This window comes from Falco peregrinus, chromosome Z, assembly GCF_023634155.1.
Source record: "Falco peregrinus isolate bFalPer1 chromosome Z, bFalPer1.pri, whole genome shotgun sequence".
Classification (NCBI taxonomy): Eukaryota; Metazoa; Chordata; class Aves; order Falconiformes; family Falconidae; genus Falco; species Falco peregrinus.
In genome coordinates this window covers 34,536,957-34,558,047 of record NC_073739.1, presented here as the reverse complement: position 1 = coordinate 34,558,047, position 21,091 = coordinate 34,536,957, and the positions used below count along the sequence as shown (strand labels likewise).

At 36.0% G+C, this 21,091-nt stretch overlaps 1 protein-coding gene across 6 annotated transcripts in view; it reads right to left on the bottom strand.

The window, feature by feature from the left end:
- Positions 1 to 17: 17 nt before the first annotated feature.
- PRRC1 (proline rich coiled-coil 1) overlaps positions 18 to 21,091 on the bottom strand; it is a 30,816-nt gene continuing 9,742 nt past the window's right edge. For all 6 annotated transcript variants that reach the window (XM_055791016.1, XM_055791015.1, XM_055791017.1 and 3 more), the window contains 7 exons: positions 19,385 to 19,771; positions 17,949 to 18,106; positions 13,968 to 14,070; positions 9,245 to 9,408; positions 7,995 to 8,098; positions 5,298 to 5,400; positions 18 to 1,692 (listed from right to left, as the gene is read on the bottom strand). In XM_055791016.1, coding sequence (XP_055646991.1) covers positions 1,483 to 1,692; positions 5,298 to 5,400; positions 7,995 to 8,098; positions 9,245 to 9,408; positions 13,968 to 14,070; positions 17,949 to 18,106; positions 19,385 to 19,771 — 1,229 coding nt within the window. In that variant the 3' untranslated portion in view covers positions 18 to 1,482. The remainder of the gene's footprint in view (positions 1,693 to 5,297; positions 5,401 to 7,994; positions 8,099 to 9,244; positions 9,409 to 13,967; positions 14,071 to 17,948; positions 18,107 to 19,384; positions 19,772 to 21,091) is intronic.

Below are 21,091 nucleotides of genomic sequence, written 5' to 3'. Positions count from 1 at the left end.
AAAACCTTTACATTAGATATAGTCCTCCATGAAAAACATTTATTCAACTAATTTACAGAGTAAGCCAATTAAGGCAAAATATATTACTTGGAAATGGGCTTTCACTGGGTACAAATATGAGCTGGCTTAACAGTATATTGCATATAAAAATTCCTTTGAAAGCATCTAAGAAAGGTAAAAGCACAGCAATATAAGCTGAAAAACTGCTTCTTTAAGGCAAACAAAAAGTATTTGTTTATTCTTCATTTCTTAAAAAAAGGATTATTACCAAAATATGTTCTTCACAACTACTTCCGTATTTCTAAATAAAGATGTAAGATTGTGTGAGTATGGATAGAGGGTATTTATAGGCATGAAAAAATCAGACACCACTGAAGACTTATATGAAAAGCAATGAGCTCATGACATCAAAAAGGCATTTAACACTTAAAAATGTTTAGAAATCTCAGGATAGCAAAGCAAGTGATACACATTGCACCATTTTCCACATCAAATTGCTGACAACCATAACTTGACAGAAAAAAATTATAGAATTCCATATAAAGTTTTTTGACAGAAAAAAATTAAAGAATTCCATGAAGTTTGGAATCAGTGGAGTAAATTATGCTGTTGAAATTACTGAGATAATTTCATGGGTATGTGGTATGTGATCTAAAACCCATTGAAGCTACTCAAAATTTGTCTGGTGTTTTACCTGGACATGAATTTCACTACTGTTACGTAAGAATACAGATGCAGCATGGAAAATGAGATTTCAGAATTATTTAGCAACAACTTTAACTAATGGAGCATGGATTTGTGCTCTTCTTCAGCAGCTCACTGTTATGTATTGTAAAAGTTACTCAGCATCACTTCTGAGAACTTTATATATACCGACATCAAACCTATGATGTGTTTAGGTATCACCTAAGCACAGGCCCCAAGAAAACATCTAATACAGAAAGCAGTCTCTCTGGATAGAAATGCATGTATAACATAGAAGTTATGCAGTCAGCATGTTTATATTACTAATAGAATTGAAATAGCTGAACAATTAACTTCTTCTTTGAAAAAGTATGCTAACTAAAATATCCCCACAAATGCCTAGTATGCAGTCAGCATGTTTATATTACTAATAGAATTGGAATAGCTGAACAATTAACCCCTTCTTTGAAAAAGTATGCTAACTAAAATATCCCCACAAATGCCTAGTAAGATGTCAAATAACAGCACATTCCACTTTACAAACTGTAATGCTATTTGTCCCAGTTGTAAATACGTCTTTGTTCTGATTTCCTGTTTTGTGAATCATATGGGAAATCATATAGTAATTAAAAACTGCAACTGCTCATTTCCACTATTGGAAATCACTTTCGCTTCTTAAAAAGCTTTACAGTTAGATTACAGATCTGTGCTGTATCCACTAAGATTCAGAGTATGTAGCTTTCACTTCAATTCTAGAATCAAAACCAGTACTGCTTAGCGTCACGGATCAGCCTTCTTTCAAATGGTCCTGGGTGGTAAGTGTTGTTTGTACATTCCTGCTAGAGCCTTAGCTGCACTGTAGATCATCTGCCGACGGGACATGCCAGTGAATACCATGTGCCAATCAGTCCTGTTGACGTTCAGTATATTCCTCTCAAGCACTTCACCCACGGTCACCAACAGGCCCGACCATCTCAGATTGTAGTCCTGAGGAGTGAGACTCTTAGCCTGTGTAACATTGTGAGAAGTGATTATTGAAAGAGTTTGAAATGAGTAGTTTTCTTTCTGTCTTCACCATTACTAACTTTCGTACGTAAACATCTTACAACAGTAGGACTACACAGGAAATTAAGAGTATTAGAATCCAAATTTCAGACTGTCCCATAATTTGCCTAGCCAATTATACTTTTTGTATTTATTTGCATGTACCATGATCCAAATAACACCTGCACAGTATAAAACTAAAATATTATGCTTAAGAGAGTAAAGACATTCTGCCATTACCAGGAAGTAGTTTTCTCTTTTAAAGTAGCCAACAGACAGAATCAATAATGATACATATTTATACAATGACTCTTACCCTCCAAAGGTTTTAAAAATCATGAAAATGTCCCTCTGAAGCAGTGAAGCAGCCAAATACAGGAAGATAGCTCAGCCTGGCAGAAACAGAGGCCTGAGCTATTTACGTGGGATCACAGAGGGACTGCATACTGCAGTTGGAAGCTGAAGGAAAAAGTGCAGGAAGTATCACTGCATTTATCTGATCTGGCGTTCATCCTAGGCAACCACCTCTGGACAATGTGGTATACAGTGAAGGGAAGACTGTTCTTAGTTCTCAGTTCTTTATAGCATTGCACATTGGTTTTAACTCTTCATACAGATTTTAATTTGACAAATATTGGAGTTAGTCTACTTCCATTGCATGTACGGCGGATCAAAGTTCATTAGTATGTTCCAGCCTTCCTAAAACTACTGTCTTGCAACAATAACATAAATAAATGTGTTTAGAATATGCAGTCTGCTCCAATATTAAACTAACTTGTTATTATCAAGAGGTACATAAAAAGGCAGATTTCTTAAGCAAAGGAACAGGAAATTTTCCTTATTAGTCAGAACATGTTGGCAGCAAAAGCAACTAAGAGTACAGTTAGTTGCAAGCAGGGACTGAATATCTGCTTATGATATCTCATGATCCACAATTGCATGTAACTTCATAAATCACTTGTTATTTTTACTGCTGAAAACCAGTAAACTTCAAATAAAATTTAAAAAAACCAACCAACAACCTTGCAGTAGCTTCCCTTTATGTTTACAATTTCTGGCTCAGCAATAAATGAGGTGACACCTGGTCTCTCAACAGAAAAAGGTTCTCAGAACAAGCCCTCAAATCCACCTTTTCACCTCCTCAAATCAAGCTGTATTTAGCTACAAATAGCCAAGAGTCTCATATTATGTGCTCAGAAAATCCATGCCATTGGTAAAGACATTAACAAAAGAATTATCTATTCTATACAGTTTTACCACGATTTCCACTACACAGAACAACAAAACACATAGCTAGCAAGAATTTTGAGAAGCATAATTGTTTTTAATGTTGCCTCTATTAAATAGTTAGTACTATGAATAACAAATAACATCACCTGTCCAAAACGTATTTCTTTTCTGTTCTCAGTCTGAAATACAACTATATAATTGCTGGGTTTTTTCCTGCCATAATCTAGATTTTGCTTAAAGGTATTGGATAGGATATATACAAACACGTATTTCTTGCACACCCCTGAGAGAAATCCACCTTGATTCTAAAACAGACACAACAGGAACAAAGATAACAACTGGCATGTACACAATCAAGAGCCCAGTAATTCACCACCACACATTTTGTGTAAGTTAACTGAAATATGTAATAACAAGACTAGGAAAAAATTAACTGTCTGCTGTTGATGATAAGAACAGTTTTCTTTAAACAGGAGAGTAGAATTTGACCTCACTCAATTTAAAGGTTTACAGTTCCACAATCTCTGCTATACGCCAAGCTATGCAGTAAATGGGTTGCATAAAAGTTAAGAATTTTTTCTATTACAAGGTAAACACTACCTCTCAAAGTTACAAAGTATGCTTACTCAAGATAAAAAAAAATCAAAAAGTTAAGCTATTCACTGTGGTTTTTAAATGATGAAATAGAGAATTCTGTGAAACAAAAATTGAAGATACCTGTTGTACTTTATGTTTTTTAAAAAAAAATTTACTTCATATCAATGCTCCATAGAGAATGTGACAATTATTTAAGTAGTAACCTCACATTGCTCTGCCTGTTTTCATAGCATCCTAGAATGGTTTGGGTTGGAAGGGACCTTTAAAGATCATCTAATCAATGAAGTTGTATCTGCTTAGTATTTTTTTCCTGCAGCTTCACGTCTTTCTCCAATCTTTTTGAAAAGTATTCTGGAAAACTTCAGAAAGACAGAGCAATATTCCTCCTTTGTCATCATCAGCTTTTCAAAATGGTAAGAACTCTGAAAAATAAGAACTAAAACCAATCCCACAAACACTCACTCTATTGGAATTGGTACTATAAAAAAAAAAAATCAAAACAAAACAACTAAACAGTTACTATTTGTTTTCTCAAAACAACTCCTTGAGGGTCAAACCCCAAACAGTTTTGTTTTGAAATTCTTCATGGAAACGCTTATTTACAATGACTTTTCAGACCAGAGTTAACTAATACGTGACTCATATCTGCTGTCAGGCAACAAGCAGTGACTGGAGTTTAGAGTAATTCCTAGTGTGTGAGCAAAGAAATGTAAACAATCTTATGAAAAACTTCTATTGGTGATATTTAAGAACTGCACACTACTGTGTTATTTTCAATGGGATGAACTATGATATTTTCAAGATTTAAATCTTTCCTTTTCAGAAATTTTACACTCTTGTCAGAATAGCACAGTCAGAAGAATATCAGCCTTGCCTTTTAAGTTCATGGCGGAATTAAGTCCAAGCACAGATCTGAAGAAGGGGTACCCTTTATTTATTTACTTATTAGGAATGAGTTTTTAGAATACTAATCAGTACAGTATGCTGCCTGATTGCTGGTAATCAACAACTTTATAAGCTTTATTAAAAACTGAGTGGTTAAGATCTCAATTTATAAACTTGTGCCTAAATTAAGTGTAACTTGACTGAATTGCTAACACACACACATGCACACATACACGCTTCATCATTACATAGTTTTGTTGGCATTAGATGAAACTACAATACATATGTATAGCAAGTTAAGGAAAGGAAACCAAGCCTTCAGATGGGTAAGAATGCTTACTGCACTTCCTTGGTGCAATGTTTAGTGCACTACTTAAGCTGCAAAGAACTCCTTCTACACCTGAGGAAGAATAACTATTCTTACTTCATCCATGTCAAGATTCATGAGGGTTAATTTTGAGTCACTGAAGCACACTGATGACAATATTTCAATGATTAAAGTTTTACTTCCTTTTTAGGCGAGCACGTCTTTGTGATTAGTTTCTTCTGGGTTAGTATTTCCTCTTGGTTAATTTCTTCTTGGAATATTTCTTCCTCATTAATAGAAAAGTAAAACTAGTATTTCCAAGTGCCATGTACTATAGAGTAAGACTCATGGATCAAGAATTGCTTTGCCACAAATGCCTGAATATTTTTACGTAACACATAAACATGAATCAAAACTAGTTTTTATCCTCATTTCATAAATTAAAACATTCAAGTGGAGCAATTGTCATTAAAAACTGACATCACAAATGAAATTAAAACCTAAGTCTTATGTCTCAACTGCTAATCCAGTAAGAAAACAGAAAACTCACCTGCTGAACATATTGTAAAGGCACTGGTGTTGCTTGAGTAAAAGCTTCGAGATGAATTCCATGAATTGGATCCTCAATAATCAGACATCCAATGTCAAACCACCTGCAATGACATGACTTTTGAGTACTGAGTATCGCTCAATTAAAAACAACATGTTAGCAGTTGAATTATGACCATTTTACAAACCCTACTAGCAGATATAATAATAATGTAATAATAAATTTCATTACTGTTCTAGGTCAAGTAAAAATCGAGTATCGTGTTATATATATATAAAATTATAGTCCACGTGTATGCATGTAAATAAACAATATACATAAAAATATGTAAAATACATGAAACTTACAGATCAAAGAAACAAAGAAAGCTGGTGGGGTTGGCACGTGTGCAGATACATTCTCTTGACCCTATTTATTATGCTACAGCTCCCATTCAACCTTTGAAAGAATGTTCCTCTTTCCCTAACAATTAAAAAAAATAACCTATGCCTCACTCATGCTCTATATTGAGAAGACTTTTGGGTATGTCTAATTCTGTTAGAATATTTTAAATTATTTATTCAGAGAAACACTACTGCGCATTTCAGAAGAGTGCCTGCTGTAGCAGACAGAGTAAAGGCTACTGAAGCAGTACCCAAAATGACTCCCCATCTAGCTTGCAAGAACATTAAATCATTTCTCCCTATCAACAAACTAGTAACACTGACATGATGCAAATAAAACCAAGGGCAATGCATCATCACCACCTCACTGTATTCAATTTCTGTTACAGTTTTACAGTTGAGCTGCCACAGGAGAAACATACTCCAGGGAAAGCATAAACACAAAAGCCAAGGCCAAGAACTGTAAAAGATTTTAAAAGGAAAACATTATTTTAGTTGTTGTTTCAGATGTCGTATATATGTGTCTACATATAAATTGTATTTTATTCTTTAAAGCATGGGAAGCAGGGTGGTTGTTATAAAAAAATGCAAGACTTCAGTTTCAAGGAACAACTGGCTGGGCCACATAAGCATGTTAAAGAGTTCAGTGGAGCAAGACAGGAAGAAATAATTTCACTTGCATCATCTTCATAGCAGGGAACAGAGCACTGCTATGTTCTGTAGTACAGGACTACCTCACTTGCACTTATGGAAGACTGTTAAAGTTTCATGGTTAAATGTAACTTGCTTCTAATTAATAAAAGAGTCAGAGTCTAACGGATAAAATATACATAAAAGAGTTTGCAACCTTTTCAGCAAATGGTATTCAGGACATGCAATTGGAAGGGGAAGTAATATCCTTAAGCTGTCTGATGGACAACCGAGTTGGTTCAGCTAAACAGTGTCTGATGCTAAGTATTAGTTGCAGAGCTCTTAGTATTGGTGGGTGGTTACTTGGAAAGTCCTCTCCTTTGGACAGGCAACAATGCATCCCCCATATTAGAACTGTAACACCATAATGGTCACTTCAGAAAAGTAAGTAATCAGTTACTAGCACCATGACCTATCATTTCATTGCAGAAAAAAACAAGGGCCAAAAATAGTTTTCTGTAACAAATGTTTTCTAATTTCTACTTAAATGTTTTCTGTAACACCACAAGTTTTCAATGCAAGGAGGCTGTCAATGTTGCCTACTGGATAAAAATTAAAGCATGCATTAAGTTATTATTTGGTTCTACTCTAATATGGAAGATTAAGACATTCTTGAGGCCTGTAATGTGTGGACAGAAGAGCTAGCATTCCTTTCCATAACACTGGTCCTGGGTGAGCTCTTTCATGTCAAGTACTTTAAGCAACATTTTCAAATTTAGGAATGAGTAAATGCAAAGGACAAGAACAGCAATTACTGTGAAAAAGAAATCTCATTGTCATAGTTTGACCTTTATGGAAATAGAAAAAAACATCTAAATCAGATAAATGAACACTAAACAAAAATTGAAGCATTTCTGAAGTCTATTTACTTTAGAAAATTCACCAAACCATCTTCCACTAAAGGATACTAAATGTAGCTTTAAAAATGGAGCAAGAGTAGAGGATGTGTCAAAAAAATAAATCAGTCCATCACATGAACAAAAATGCAAACATTAGGGAAAAAAAATGAGTTTGCATTAAGAAAAACGTAACATTGTCCTTAATGTTTTGGAACCTAATTATAAAGCTACTTCAAGAACTGTCTGTCAAAATGCATGTTACAAAATGAAGTTGTAATGTATTTGAGAACACCATTGCTATGTCTGTGCAGTGCAAATTAAAAGTAGCAAGTACATTCTTGGTGAAAGGAAAATGAATAATACATTATCTGATAAAACTGTATTACTATAAATACCAGAACATCTCCCAATATACTTTCTGAACTGAATACAATTTCAGAGAAAGAGAAGAGAGAGTGCGCACACAAGTGTGAGCAAACTGCTAGCCAAATTCCAACTTTTACAGCTTCTTAATTTGGTTATTTCAGTATAACTTCATTGTGGTTTTATCCTGTGAATCTTGAAAAACTTGACAAGAATTTTGTATATTAAAGTCTCAAGATGTCTGGACAAACAGCTGAACATCATCACCAAAATCAAGTCTGCCAAAGCAAAATGGAAAATACTCTCTCCTTTCTTCTGCTCAGTGATACTGCCAGCAACTTCTTAGTGGCCCCTCTGAGTCAACAAAGAATATTCCTGTTTGGTTTTTTTTCCCCTCCCAGGCATATATTCAAAGTTCTCACTTGTCAGGAAGCAATTCCTCAATGAAGCTTTCTACTGATACAGCAGGCTGTTTTTCATGTATTACTCCTGTCCGACGCAAGCTGTCTATCCTTTCTTGGGCTCCCTAAACAGTAACATAAGCTGTTAGACAACATTCTCTTAGAATGACAACATATTACAATGCTTACAGAAGAATGTGAAACGAACTCCAAAATATACTTTTCATGTTAATCAGAAAATATAAAAGATGTTTTTAAATTACTCTTATTTCAGCGTTAGAAAAACAAAAAAAGCAAGAAAAACCATAATGGAATCCCAAACTAACAAAAACTATGGTTAAATGAATCAAATATTTTTAGCTTGTTAGCTTTCTATGAAAGAAACCTAGATTAGCATGCAAAGAATTCCTAACCTGTAACTGTACCAAGTTTCATTATTACTTAAAGCATCAGTGTATTTTTCTGTTACTCACACCGGCATTTTTGCCACTTAAGATTTGTTGCATTTAGATCCTTTAAGAGCTTTGGACCAACTTTTAAGATCAAAGGAGAAAATCTTTGCTTTGGCACCTATCCAACTAAAATGTAGGAGTCATTCACTCCAAACCTGTTATCTCTCTGAAGTTGTAATAGAAATACTACTACTACTACACTGCAGTAGCTAAACTTGTAAATGTAAGGTTTGCTTACATTTAAGGAACAGAACACTAAATAATTGTTTTCAGGGGTTTTAGTTATTGACCAAGGTGGCGGCTACACCTAGATACACCTGATGAACATACACATTTTTAATTGCAAAGCTGCACAGCGAATTCTTACTTTTTAAACATAACACAGACCTGTTCAGGAAGATCCCTGACAATCATTATCAAACTGTCTTTAATCTACAGAATTAATGGGGAGACAATTCAGTCTCAAAGAGTCTCTTAATTTCTAACATTCTCAACATGGCATGCTACTAATAGACTAAGAAGAAATGCCTGATATACTCTGCAATTATAGTAATATCACAATGTATGCTAGATGTGATGGTAATCTATGACAGTATAAGAAAATTTACATAAATGTTCTTCATTCATTATGAATGCGTTTGCTAAAAAACCCAAAAACTATTTCAAAAAGCTGCTTTAAACTTACCTAATGATCCAGATGGCAATTAAGAAAAAAAAAAATTACCTTCCCTTTATGGAAAATCAGATCACTCCGGGTGAATGTTTCCACACTCTCTCTTTGCACTGGAGGTACCTTAGTACTGTTATGTATCAACTTACTTTTAAACCTGCAGCATAGCCCACAGGTTGGGGCGCGATGTTAGATTGTGCAGCCTCTCCAGTAACAACAGCCATTCCAAAGACTTCTTGAAAGGCATCTCGGATTGCTGCGACTTTTACCTCCTTATTGGAAGTAACAACTATGTCCAGTTCTCCCCCAGTTTCTGCAAAATACATACAAATAAATATATCTGCACATGTATTTTTCCTCATTCTCATTATAAGCTAGTTCAAATACATTCTACATCTTAAAAGTATGCTTCAGATGGTCTTCTTTTTCTCGTGCACTGTACCAAAGTTCTTTTGTGAAGCAGAAGTAACTTAAGTTAGCAAGTAAAAGTTAGATGATCAGCTAAATGGTTCACGGATGAAAGACGGATAACAGGAACTGACAGTTGTTCAGCACTTGAAAAAAAGCAAACCACTTATTTATGGTGACAATTCATGGGTGCAGGCGAATAACACAGACATCTGTTTCTAAGGATGTTCTGGTATTCTGGGAAGTGGTAAGGAACGTTGGTGTGACACAGAAACTCCTCCTTATGAGAGGGACCAAGAACACAGATGCAGTCCATAAACCCCAGTGAACAGCTGTCAAATTACATGAGCTTTAAATGAAAGGATCGCATTACTTTCTAGATGTCCACGGACTGTGAATTTCAGTGTAATTTTATTTTTATTGCTTGTCTGCCTCCCTACAGCTTTACTTTGGTTTTTTAGATATTAAATATCTATGGAACCAAAAAGTATTTTTGTACATTTCCATATGGCAGTATCTCTATAAAGAATGATGAGTCTCCACTAAGCTTTTTTAGAATAAAACAGAACAGTTAATTAATTAAAAGAAATCTAAAACTACTACAAAAGATTGATGAGCTTAATTATATCTCACATCTGCTTTTATCACAGCTGGATCATTTTTATTGTCAGAATTTATGCAAAAAACCCTCATCAAACTTGCCCCTGCTGTGACAAGCTTTCTTACAAACAGCTTAAGCTTTTTTCAAAAATGGAATATGACATTTGAGAAAGCTGCATAAGTAAATTGCATCAGCAAGTGTAAAGGACAAATTAATGGACATGTCCACAAACAGGCACTACAAGCAATAGGTACGGTACATGCCTCTTGCCACCCTTAGGCCAGTGGCTGTGGATGATGGAGGAGCACAAGGAGAAAGCACTACAGAAGTCAGGAGATCTACTGTCATTTACCATACAGCACCTCCTACCGCTTCTGCTGAAGACAGAATATTAGGCTAGATGAACCACTGGCACTAGAGCATCTCTTCTATGACTAAAAACTGACAGAGTTGGGAATGTCCAGCCTAGAGAAGAACAGGCTCAGGGGAATCTTACTGATGTGTACAAATACCTGAAGGGAGGCTGCAGAGGATAGAGCCAGATTCTTTCCAGTGGTGCCCAGTGACAGGACCAGAGGAACAGGCACAAACTGAAATACAGGAGGTTCCATAAGAGAATCTGGAAAAAATTTTTTTATTGTGAGGGTGACAGAGCACTGGCACAGGTAGCCCAGAGAGGTGGTTGAGTCTCCATCCTTGGAGATACTAAAAAGCTGCTTTGACACAGCCCTAGGCAACTGGCTCTAGGTGGCCTCACTGAAGGAGGGGGATTGGACAAGATGACCTTCAGAGGTCCCTTCCAACCCACGCCACATGATTTTGTGAACCAGAAAGGCATTTATTAGGACAACAGTAGCAAACTAGTGAAGAAACAGCCTTTTTAGCCTGTCATTTCCCAAGCCAACTGACTGTAGAAAAATGTTAAGCTACCTCTTAAAATTAAAAAGTCCAGTGGTTTTGCTTCTAAACACTAACACTCCACTAATTACAGATGCTGACAAAATCAGTATTTATCCTGATGTAACAAAAATTCCTCCATTGATAATGATAAGTCTGAAGCTTAAATTTCAAAAGAAAAAACGTTTATTATTTTGCTTGTATTACTTAGCAGACCTCAGTTACAGGAAACATCATCCTTTTATGAAGACTCACCAGAGACAGACTAGAAGAGTAGTAAAACAATCTATTTGGGATTTAGGCTATTTTGTAGCTTCTTATTTATTAATTGCTTTACTAAATGGAAATGGGTGTATACTGAACTTTAGGCAATTGTTTTAAACACTGGGTAACAACCGGGCTAAAAAAATTATTGAGAGTATCTTTTTTCATTGATTCTTTCTTGATAGAAATCAAGTTAACATAAGTAAACAAGTGCTGAAAACTGACTGCAGGTTTTTGCTTAAGTTAGCCTTGTTTGAATGCCCAGGGCCAGAAAAACCATTAAAGAGATTTTTAATGCAACTGAAAAGTAACCTGTAACATACCTAGTAAATTACTGCATGGGCACTTAAGAATGGTAACTGTGCCCCATGCTTGTGTACTGCAAGAGCAGGATACAGATTATGTTCTTTTGTATTAAGGATTATCATGTATCAAAAGCTTATCTTTGTTCATTACAGATACTACAGAGGGGAAACAAAGATATTACATGCATTAAAAGAAAAAATTTCTGACAAGATCTGTCACACGCTATGGTAATAGTAAAACCTAAAATACAAGAAATTAGATATACCCTGGTAAATTCAGAGCACTGTCACATTAAGTTAAGCTCTGGCACTCGAACATGGAATTGCATTGTATCTTGTGTAGTATAAACTTAAATGACAGTTCCCCATACAATTCAAGATTCCCTGCTGCCTTGCGTTACAAAAGCATTGATGATTATGCTTAATAAGGTGACCATTTTCCTGTGCAGACAAGAATTTTCTATTCCAGGTGCCTGCCTCAGATGACATCTTCACAATATGCTAATGAAAACGGTTCAGCTCTTTTCAAGAAAGAGATTACAGAAATACATTTTCTCACATGACCAAAAAAAAAAAAATCAACCACCTCATCCAGAAGTTTTGGTAATTGCAGGCTTTGCTGTGAGGAATCTGAAAAGTGTCTGGAATTGCAGCAGTGGAGATAGAGAGAGCAGAGAGAAGTGGGGCCACTTGTTGAGGATGTGGCTTTTGTTGATCCCAGAAAACATTTCTAGAAGGAGGTGAATACTAAGTTTACAAATCTCTGCCCTATTTTCACCATCTGCAACTACAAAACAAATGCAATATATTAACAGCCAAGATGTATATAGATACTTCCCCTTTTAACATAACTTTAGAGAACTTTGAGATAAACACTGAATTTTCTTACACTAATTGAACCTTACATTTTATTAGAATTACTTCCTCCTCTAGGTAATGTTCTCTCCAACGAATACCATGGCAAACTATCCAAACTGTTACTGGATACTGACAGATCCTATTTTAAAAAGGGACAGTCACGACTGCAATATAAACCTTAAATACAGCTCTCCAAATTGTGCATAATCAACATTTACTGAAGCTTTGCATTGCATCCTGCTACTCCTCTCAAATACTTTCTTAGCTGCTCGCTGGCCTTCTCACTGATTTCATATCCCACTATCTACTCACTGATCAGCTGCTGGAGTATCTTCCCTTAAATGTAAGAGAATTAACTACTAGTCAATAATTAGGTCAACTTCCCCTTTTATTCCACACACTGTCCACTGAATTAGTACAACAGTGCAGCAATGTGGTTAGCTGGATCACAGAATAGCTCCAGCTGAAAAACAGCCCAGAAAAACAAAATGCAAAAACGTTTTAATAGTTTCTCCTCAGCCTTACCAGTTTCCTGAATAGCTTCACCTACATTCAGACAAAGTGAAGTACTGGCACAACTAAGAAGGATGACTGCTTACCAGACTGCTGGAAGGAAAAAAGAAACTAACCAAAAAAACACCAAACAAATAACCTCCCCCTCCCCCCAAAAAAAAACCAAACCAAGCCATCACCTTAATTACATCTTTTGCTTCCCTATTTTAATGAAGTAGAAATCTCAGGTCAGTTATATGTGACATGCAATGTACTCTAGTAAAACAAAAAATGGTGAATACCACAATGCTTCTCCTTCCTATTAATTTTCAAGTTGTAATTGAAATGCTGTGCTCTTCTTTCCAGGTTCAATCCTCAGCAATACTTCAGACTTCAATAGCCCATTTTAGAAGTTTAATGTTACTACTAACTGATTCAGGAACTGCTTCAAGTTTGCCAAATTTCCTAAAAATAGTATAAATACTATTAGGCTAGAAAGGTGGAACAGCTGGAAGTCAGAAGAAAGCCTCAAAAGCTATGTAAATATCTCTGTCCTATGCCTCTCTGAGTATGTCTACCTTTTGGGTTGTTTTAACGTTAATGTCATGGCTTACACAATAGTATTTAAGCATGTGATCCAACAGAACACATAAAGTGTATTTTAAACTCAATTCTGTAAGGCTTAAATACAGACAGTGGGAGAAAACAGTACACAACTTAGAGATTATAGACAAGATCTCACCATCTTTTTTTTTTTTTTAATAATGTCCTCATATTTCACAATCTGAATTAAAGGGTATTACTATGCCACTATCTGAACTATAGCAAAATACAAAGTCAAATGAACCTCAAGACACACTAAAAAGTCATCCTACAGAGTAAGAGTTTGTTTCACTGGACAATACACTTCAGAAATCAGTACGGCGTTGTCAGTTTGAATTAACACACTGCAAATGCAAACTGTTAAAGTGTACAACTAGTGTGCCAATATATTAACCTCTCTAACATTTACATGTATTACTCTAATGGTTTGTCACAAATACTTACTGATATATGGAACCATGCCAGGATCCAGTGTTGTGATCATGGTCTCCACTGAATGTTTGGTTTTATCAAGAACAGACTTCACCATGGGATTCTCAGCTACACCCTAAATTTAAGCAAATAGATTTCCATGTTATCTTCTGGGGGTTTTTTCCCCTAGAGACTCAAAATGTTACAGTTAAAAAACAAACAAAACCCAAATATTAAGCTACTTTGTGTTTTTACCACATTTACACTTTGTAACACTTACTGTATCTCAGTCCTCAGCAAAAATGCTACAGGATATGACTACCTGTGCTTAACTTTTCAGTTACAATGAAGTTCAAATCTCATCTTTACCATCTTCAGCATTAACGCAGAAGCAACCCCACCAGTGATGATGGGCAACACACTTGATGTAGTCCTATTCTGGGACCAGAAGTATTTAGCAAAGTTGTAGATTCCCAATGCTAATTATAGGTATCATCAGACTAGGTAGCTAGATTTAGACAGTGATAATTCAAGCTGAAGAGTCTTTCTTTTCTAACATTCTTAAAGACAGTGGGATCTATTTTTGAAAGGCCCATTACTAACAAATGTTTCTAGTGCAACTGAGCTGAAAGTCCTCAGTTTATAAATAGATTCTAAACACTGCTGGAAAAATGTTCCACAACCTCCAGCCAAATCACAGGTGGAACTGCTAACAGACCTAAATGTTCATTAAATATAAACACAAACACTGTACTATGTCTTGCAAATAGTCTTAAAGAATGTATCTTGTCAAAATTTTGTTTACATTCAGATAAGATCACAGGGTAGAAGAGGAAAAATACCAGTGCTGAATCATTGAGAGACCAAGCACTGGAAACTATTTAAGAGAAACCTTCTTCAGTAAACAGACTGCTTTCAGTCTAATATTAAAACTGCACATGCTTGTATTTGTTCCACTAAATGACAAGCATTACACAGGACAGCACTGTTCACACACATTTTTCCAGACAGTTCTTACTTGCTACACCTACACAGTATTTCAGAGAACTGCAGAATCAGATTAGTTTTAATTATCTCAGAATCTCTTGCTCAGTAAAGCTTCTTTCCCACAAATCATAGAATGGTCTGGGTTGTAAGGGACTTCAAAGATCCTCCGGTTCCACCCCCCACTGCTATGGGCTGGGATACCTTCCACTAGATCAGGTTGCTCAGGGCCCCATCCAACCTTTGAATGCTTTCTATTTCTTCATAGCAAACTTAACAAATAAAAAAAAAACCAACCAAAAAAACCAAACCACACACAAAAAACCCCACAAATTCCACACCTCAATTCCTGGGATATTGTATGGCTACTAAAAAAGGATTATCTTATTCCATGCCTCACACTGAAATAATTCACTACTGGGTTCAGGTACTCTTCTCACCACTATGCAGAACACTAAGTCTGACTGTAGAATTCAGTAAGGAAAACAAAACAATTACAACTAAGCTTTTTCAAGCCAGAGACCACTGTACCTACTTGCTTCTTATGAATATAACACAAGACTTCTCTGAATGGTAGCATTCACCAAGTAATACATATACTCTTGTGACTAGTCATGCACCCACAGAATGCTATCAAGAACAGGAAAATTAATATTCCTCCCTCAGCTCTCTCACAATTTGAAGTTTGTCTATTGTTTTAACAAAAAATGAGTAAATGCTATGAGATCCTTAGAAAATTTTAAGTAGGCATTTCCAGTTCTAGCATCTCTCCAGTAATGCAAAGCCAAGCAGCACTTCTCCAATCAGCAGACTGGTTGCCTAACTAACATGAAGTCATTATCCATTTCCAGCAGATATTCAGGTTCCTAAGCAGCAAGAAGCTGCTGCTTCTACCTGTGTAAGATGCCTTTACTTTCATCAGCCCAGCACAAGCACGGAGAAATAATCCATAGTTATAAACCAATGAAAAACATGAAGTTATCACAACACTGTGAACCATAATGCACCTAAGTTTAGAATTTCTACCAAGTCAACTCTAAGTCAACAAAAACCTGAATTGCTCAAATGCAGAATCTTCCACGTCAGTAGAACACAAACACAAATCTTTTGAAAATTCAGCTCATGGCTGTCTTGCTCAAACAGTCGAATATGCAAGCTGTAAGGTGCAATGAATGCAATAGTATCCAACTTTGCCTCTCATGTATTACAAAGAAACTGACCTTGGAACTTCTATGAAACTCTCAGCCACCTTTGACATATCAAGGAACTGAAACAGTCTCATTCGATTCTAGACCATTAATATGCCAATTTTAGATTGTCACAACCTTGGATATTCTCTAGCTTGAAGGAAATTTGGAAGAAAGGTGCATGATTTCTCAGGAACACCAGTGGGAAAAGGGTAGTTCAAACTACTTCAAGAACAGAAATAAAGATAACAGCTGCAACTACTGTGTAAGCTTTTCAACAGGGACTCCAGGATGCACTTCTGTAATAAGTACCAGTTTATCTCCCAGATTCTGGCTGATTTTTAAATAACCCAGACTCTGATGTGTGCTTATAAACATCAGGAACTTGATGGCTTCAGTATTAATGAATGATTCCTCATCCTTCCACCTAGGAAATTCTCAAAAACAGGTCACTGAACACACAGAGCACATGTAATGCTTAATAGTTCAAACAAAATCTAGATTTTATTAATGAAGTCAATGACACAGACTTTCTCCATAAATAGAAAGAGGACACCTTTTGCATCTTACTGGTACAAAGGCAACAGTAATGTGCATGAGACCACCTTTAAAACTAATTTGCCATTATAAGCTCTGGTACTTCAAAGCAGCTACAGAATCATGTTACAAGAAAAATGTTCTCTTCTGGAACATTACTATCTACTGCAAATAGTAAAAGGAATAACATCTTCCGAGAGAAGAACAGTATTATCTGAAGGAAGAAGTGTTTGTATGATCATGAGAAGACATCTCTCTTTGAAAAGGGCAGAATGACAACTCTGCTCTCACGGTACCGATGGAGGATCCATCTTGCTCTTTAAGCCTGTATCACTGTCAAGATACATATCCCTGGAATAAGTGAGGGTTCAGTCTGTTGTGTCACATAAATATTTTTTCCCCAGCTTTTCACTTCAAAAGGACTTGAAAGTCCTTCTAAAACTCTGCAATCCCATTGGGACATCAAAATTACCAATTCTTTCTTCACACTTATAGTATGAGACAATACAGAAAATGTTACTCACGTAGCAACTTTCACAGCTCTGAAAAGGGTACAGGTTAATGAAATTCTGTTACTTGATGTTGCTGCTTATTTCCTCTGTATGATTAAATCACACCACAAGGAGCACCTGTTCTGCACTGTATACTCCATGCCTTCTAGCAGAATAGAAAAATCCTACAAAATATCTTACACACTACTTAGGCAAACTGTTCTTTGATTGAAGAAACATGTATTTGTCTCTTCTTGAAGAGACTTGTTTGTTATAGAACAGGTAGGATTTGCATCCCATAGAAATTAAACTTAGTTCATCTGGAAATGATAAAGAAATGGGATGTGCAAAGAATTCTGGTGAGGAAAAACAAGACTTTTTCTGCATCCAGTGGCTGTGAAGTAAAAATTAGCATTCAAGTCTTTAAGAGGTTCTAAAGCTTCAACTGATTTAAGAAGACGTGATAGAACCTGTTCGGTACGCATATCTTTCTATCACAAGCACTATTTGTTATAATAAATTAATTTTTTAATTTATATTACAATATTTATTTATAATATTATAAAATATAATATATTATAAATATTTTTAAAAAAATTAACCTAGACACCTGCATTAGTGTACTCTTCGCTCTCTATAAAGAGGAAGAGCAAAAGCATAGTTTCAGCAAACACCACTATTAAAAAGAGCCACCATGCACGAGGCTGGTGAAAAGAGGATTTATAGCAACGTGCATTTAAAAAATCAGATACTTCTTATTATAATAAGTAAAAAATGGTAATTCCTCATGAAGGGTAACAGAGAAAACCCCATACCTTTATAAAACCCCACAGTCCTCCAGCAGGTACTCCACCTTGGGCAGTAGATACTCTGGGGTCTTCATGCTCCTCAGGAAAAGTGATTGCTGAACCAGTCCCAGGAGCCAAAGGTGATGAGAAAGTTGCTTGTTGAGTAATAGGATCTGCCAAAACGCCTATTAAGAGGGAAAAATAAAACACAAGTGTTCATTTATTTTATTGTGTTTAATTTGTTATACTGTAACAACATGCAATTGTTTAACAGGAAAATGAGCAGGAAGAACAGAAGAATACTGGGCTGATTCACTTCACTTCTTGAAGACCCCAGAACAATTCTGCTTGTTAAAGGTTAGCAGATACAACCACTGTAAATGAGTTCACCAACATCTGCTAATAGAACCAGGACTGCCAGCACATTATGTATAAAATTAAACAATATTTTTTTTCTTAGCAGATTAGTTTAACAGTGGTGCTTTTTATTGCACTCAAATTTTCATAGTAAGCCCTCAGTAGAGGAAAAGGAGGAACGGGTGTTGCTCTTAAACAAAGAAATAGGAATGTTCTCATATATAATAAAAGAAAGAGAAGTAGGAAATTTTCTAACACTGAGTGCTGGAAATCAGTAGCAGCAGAAAAAGGAACAAGCAAATTAATAGCTTTAGATATTTTAAAGGAAAACAAAAGAAACTCAAACAGCAGAATAAGCTTGAGTCTTTGCCCCATCACACAAGCCTATTTTAACAGATTTTGCAACACTAGCCTTAATAGAGAGCTATTTTTATTTTACATTGTACAACTGATAGGCCTTTTTGGACATTTTCCTAATAGAGACTATTTAAGGGAGGTATCACCAATAATAGTAAAAGCCTGGACCAATTGCAGTTGAAGAGCCAAGTTTCCATTCCACTAGCAGAAAATTCCATCAGTTCAGCAACTGCAGCAATTGCTTGCATGGAAGGTATGTATTATTAGCTGTTCTAATGCAATTTAGTGGCTGGAAACAAAAAAATAGAAGCTGGTGTCATGTGATGAACAGCTTATTATAGATAGCTTTTCAGAACAAAAAAATGAAAATTATGAGACTACAGCCTAGAGATATCATATAATTCTGTGGAAATCCAATGGCTGAAGTTGACTCTCTGGTCTAAACAAAAGATAGACATATATATTCAGCCAGGCTCTCCTGTGCACGTTGAAAAATAAAGCTTCTCAAATTAATATTTTCTTTCAGCCTAAATGCCAGCAAAACTCTAACTAAAAAGCACTCTCCGTCTTAGACCAGGACTGTATTTTAAAGGCTACTCTCCCTTCTTCTGAGTGCAGCTACATTAATTAAATGTACCCAGAATAATAAAGCAGGTGAACTTGCAGGACTCCATCAGAGTGGTGGGAAGACACCCAGGAGATCCCTCATCCTGTCTCACAAACACAAAAGCATATAAACAAAAAGTTACCTGTGACTGGAGGTGCAGAGAACGATGGCATCAGCGGGCTCTGTGGTGCTCGACCAGCATGACCTCTGGTAATGTCATAGGTTGAAGACATGGAAAATCCTGAAATGGGGGGACCAGTGGGAGGTGCAGAAAGACCAGGGCCAGTAGTAGAGCTTAATGGAGGAGGTGCAGAGAACTGGGATATGGAGGTACAAAAAGCTGAAGGGACAACAGGAGGTGGGGCAGGAGTTAGAGGCGGTGCAATAGTAGAAACTGTTGCAGAAGGCACAGGTGGAAGAGAAGCTGAAGTCATCACAGGAGACGGAAGTGGAGACACTCCAGCTGGCAAAGATGGCGAGTATGCAGGAGATGATGACATGCTTGGTGTAGCAAGGGAACTGGACATAGCTAGGAAAAAAAAGAGGAAAAAATGAATTTAAAAAAACCTGAATCACAGATTCAGTTATGTAATTGTTCAAATATCTGACAAGTTTTGACCTGGTCAACTGTTTTAGTTCTGCTTGAGTTTGTATACAACAGCAACTGCATACAGTTTTTGGTAATAATATCTCATAAGCCACATTTTTTTTCTTTCATGATCTTATTTATAAGCTTAAAAAGATGTCAATATTTGACTACAGAATTTATAGCAGCTGAAGCCTGCCTCAGAAATTTCTAACTAGTACTGTTCTTTCTGAGTGACTGCTTAATCAATACAAATAATGATGATGCAGGAAGTGCCCATCTTTAAGAATAAAACCTACACACGTAACATCTGGGAAAGTGGGACTTACTTCAGAGGTATGGTTCTATGAGATGGACTGAGCACCAGGCTGTCCTCTCCTCCCTGTCATCCAGCCTCCTAGTCCTTCTGCTTCCTGTTTCAGTCTGGCCCTCTGCTGATCCTTAGATAAGCCAGTACTGCCCTCTAAGCCAAGTTTAGCTGGAAAAATTAGGCCAGAAAAACAGAAATTGCCATTTCTGATAGCAGTAAACTGTTGGATCAGCTCAAGCATCTCACTGACATCAGCCTAAACACCAAGGGCAGTCAAATGATATGCCAAGTTGCACAAATGCAGTGGTCTCCAAACTTTATCACGCACACCTATCAGTAAAAAAATTTTTGGGATGCACCCTGCCATGTAAATTTACTTATTTGTAATCTATTTAAATGTATCATTGTACTAGTGTGCTATGTATAAAACATACACAATAGAAATTTAAAAAGTATTAAAGATGAAAGGAAAAAATTAAAAATAACTTTATATTTATGAAAAGTATAAAAACTTTTCTGCTCCCACTGAAAACTGATTTATTAACATACTATTGAAATAAAAAAATACCATGTTAATAAGGGTCAACATAGTATATAATACAATTATTATTAATAACTTTTTAATATGAGCAATGTGATTAAAGAAGCCTCATTATTTTTTAAATCTTGGTTTAGCACCTCATGATACAGCAATTTTTGTATTTTGATTCTTGGCTTTAATGGCTGTCGTAGCTGGAAAAGATACCACACAAAGACACATAGATCCAAATGGAAGAAGTGCATTGTTGGCTGTGCTTAGTAAATCATGCTGTTTGTTTTCCATTCCTACACACCAATTACGCAAAGGTTCTTCTGGATATTCAGCTAGCAAATTTCAATCTTCCCTGATGTCAATCAATTGTTTTTGCAAACTAATCAGAAGATGTTGCACTTTGGAATTTTTAACAAATGGG